Raw genomic sequence first — 2,831 nt, forward strand, 5'->3', positions numbered from 1 at the left:
GGGACACGGGTTCGTGCCCCGGTCCGGGAAGATCCCACATGCCGCGGAGCGGCTGGGCCCGTGAGCCATGGCCGCTGAGCCTGCGCATCCGGATGGAGCCTGTGCTCCACAACGGGAGAGGCCACGACAGTGAGAGGCCCGCGTACCGCTAAAAAAATTTAAAAATTAAAAAATGGGCCCATTAGAAACAAAAGTATCACCCTTGAATCTGTCACAGATATAAATAACCCTCTTTGCCAGTATCTCAACTTCCATTCCATACCTCCAAACTTTAAAGGCGTCAACCACTGCTAAATAAGACAGGTTTCACTACATAAAGACAGGTGGTCACAAGTGTCGTGGTTTTTAGTGTTCCTTTTTTCTTTGCTATTTTAACAGTCACCTAGGTATATGGCTTATTTTTAAAAAGAACGTTACTGAAACATAATTAGCAAACCACATAATTCCACTTGATGTGTACTAGTCACTGGGTTTTATTTAGTACATTCAGAGCTTTACAACCATCATCGTGATCGGTCTCCGAACATTTTCATCAGCCCCAAAAGAATCCTCATGCCCATGAGCAGTCACTATTTCCCCATTTCCCTCTCTCGCTGGTTCCCGGCATCACTCATCCACTTTCTGTTTCTATAGATTTGCTTATACTGGACATTAGATACAAGTCGAATCGTATAATACAGGGTCTTGTGTGACTGGCTTCTTTCCCTTGGCTAAATGCTGGAGCTGTAGCAGTGTGCTTCATCCTTTACGTGGCCGCATAATATTCCACTACGTGGAGAGAGTCAGTGCTACTTTTAAATGTCTTTCACAAACCCACGGTGAGTACCACCCCGTGTGGGACACTGGGCCAAGGGAAACAAAGGCAAAGCAGGCAGCCTGTGCCCTCAGAGGAGCTTAGCTAACCTCCCAGCCCCCAGGCGTGGTGTAAGGGCAGACCCCTACAAGTGCTGGAAAAGCCCCAAGGAAAATGCAAATGCCGGCGGACAGAGGAGAGGGGACTTTTGTGTGTGGGAGAGAAGGAAGCTGAGGAAGACAGGTCACTTTCAGATACACCGTGAGGATGGGTCAGATGGAGGGAAAGGCACTCCAGGGCACAAGGCACAGCAAGGAGCAAAGGCACAGGAGGCTGAAAAGTCCAGGCGGTCGGGGGAGCAGGGAGAACAAAGTGGCAGGTGGCGGTGTGGGAGAGGGGAGGCTGGAAGACACAGATGGGGAGCGGACCCCACCAGGAGGGGCCAGGAGCACAGACTACAAAGTCGGGGACCTGAAATTAACACTCGGATTCAGTTATAAATCTTTATTTTTCGGACTTGTCCATTATTGACAAATAAAATACAAAAGCAACCAAAAATGATACTGTTTTCTAAAAATAGTTTTCCATTTGGGGTTTATGTCCCTTTTCCATGAAATCACTGTAAAGACTTAGGAGGTTCTGACTTCAAATTCCTCAAAGACTCTTTCACTGGCTGCAGAAGCCCCAGTGAACGTGTCGCTCCTTAAAAGGCACGGGCAAAAAAACCCTCTTAAAAAGCAAATGCACCTTTCTCGGTGCAGAGATTTAGCCTCCCAAATCTGTGGGTTTTTCAGAGGATCACACAGGACCTGTAGGAGCTGGGGAAGTGGGTAAAGGTGAGCAAGCCATCCTGGGGGAGGCCTGGAGTGCGGCCCGCGTGGCCTGATCACATCCCCGGGAGGGCCTGCAGCCGCTGGGGGAGGCTCCCTCTGGCCCCAGCTCTTCTGTCTCTGATCAGCACACATTCTAAGGGACGTGTTCACATTCAGAAAAGCGTCGACAGCATTTCAGTAGTAACCAAGGCATACCTTGTTCATGGACAATTTTATTCTGTAAGAAACGGGAAGAAGGTGTTGAACCCGAAGTTGGTCAACTCTGAAGAAATGAAGACGAACAGAACCCACCACGGAACATGTATGATAGACCCACCCAACCCAGCAACCCTGGGGATGCATCTATTTTGAACTCGTCCACCGTGAGAGGTAGAAGCCGGCAGAAGCCGGCAGAAGCAAAGTGCCCAGGTGCAGAAGAGGACAGCAGTGCTACATGTGCCCTTCTGCCTTCAGAAGGACACCGACCCTTTAAATGCCAGGTGCAGGGTTACCTGTCAATCGGATAAGGGTTTTCACAAAGGTTGACCAACACGTACAAATGTCTCAAAGCATACTCGTACTGGAGGAAAACAAACCAAAAAGCACGATCAAACATCATCATTTTATAACACGATCAGCTCCTAACATGGGAATATGTAAAGCATCTAGACCAGTGTTTCCTGAGAATTCCCTGGCAGTCCAGTGGTTGGGACTCTGCACTTTCACTGCTAAGGGGCCCAGATTCGATCCCTGGTTGGGGAGCTAAGATCCCACAAGCCTCCTGGTGCAGTCAAAAAAAAGAAAAAAAAATTACACCAATGGTTCTTAACCTTTACTGAGTCAGGGATCCCCTCCCACATTTAGATTATCTGGTGAGACTTACGGACCATCTCGTAAGAAAAATGCAAGAGTCATGTACCAAAATGTTCATTGCAGCTCTATTTACAATAGCCAGGAGATGGAAACAATCTAAGTGTCCATCATCGGATGAATGGATAAAGAAGATGTGGCACATATATACAATGGAATATTACTCAGCCATAAAAAGAAATGAAATTGAGCTATTTGTAATGAGGTGGATGGACCTAGAGTGTGTCATACAGAGTGAAGTAAGTCAGAAAGAGAAAGAATAAATACCGTATGCTAACACATATATATGGAATTTAAGAAAAAAAAATGTTATGAAGAACCTAGGGGTAAGACAGGAATAAAGACACAGACCTACT

At 47.0% G+C, this 2,831-nt stretch overlaps 1 protein-coding gene across 1 annotated transcript in view; it reads right to left on the reverse strand.

Annotated features, from left to right (window-relative positions):
- Positions 1-1,270: 1,270 nt before the first annotated feature.
- The window catches only part of LGMN (legumain), a 36,457-nt gene continuing 34,896 nt past the window's right edge, over positions 1,271-2,831 (reverse strand). The window contains exons 13-14 of the mRNA XM_007454718.1: positions 2,118-2,185; positions 1,271-1,843 (exon numbers count right to left, since the gene is read on the reverse strand). Coding sequence (XP_007454780.1) covers positions 1,801-1,843; positions 2,118-2,185 — 111 coding nt within the window. The 3' untranslated portion in view covers positions 1,271-1,800. The remainder of the gene's footprint in view (positions 1,844-2,117; positions 2,186-2,831) is intronic.

The sequence above is a fragment of the Lipotes vexillifer genome, unplaced genomic scaffold (genome assembly GCF_000442215.2).
Source record: "Lipotes vexillifer unplaced genomic scaffold, Lipotes_vexillifer_v1.1 scaffold1126, whole genome shotgun sequence".
NCBI classification, from domain to species: domain Eukaryota; kingdom Metazoa; phylum Chordata; class Mammalia; order Artiodactyla; family Lipotidae; genus Lipotes; species Lipotes vexillifer.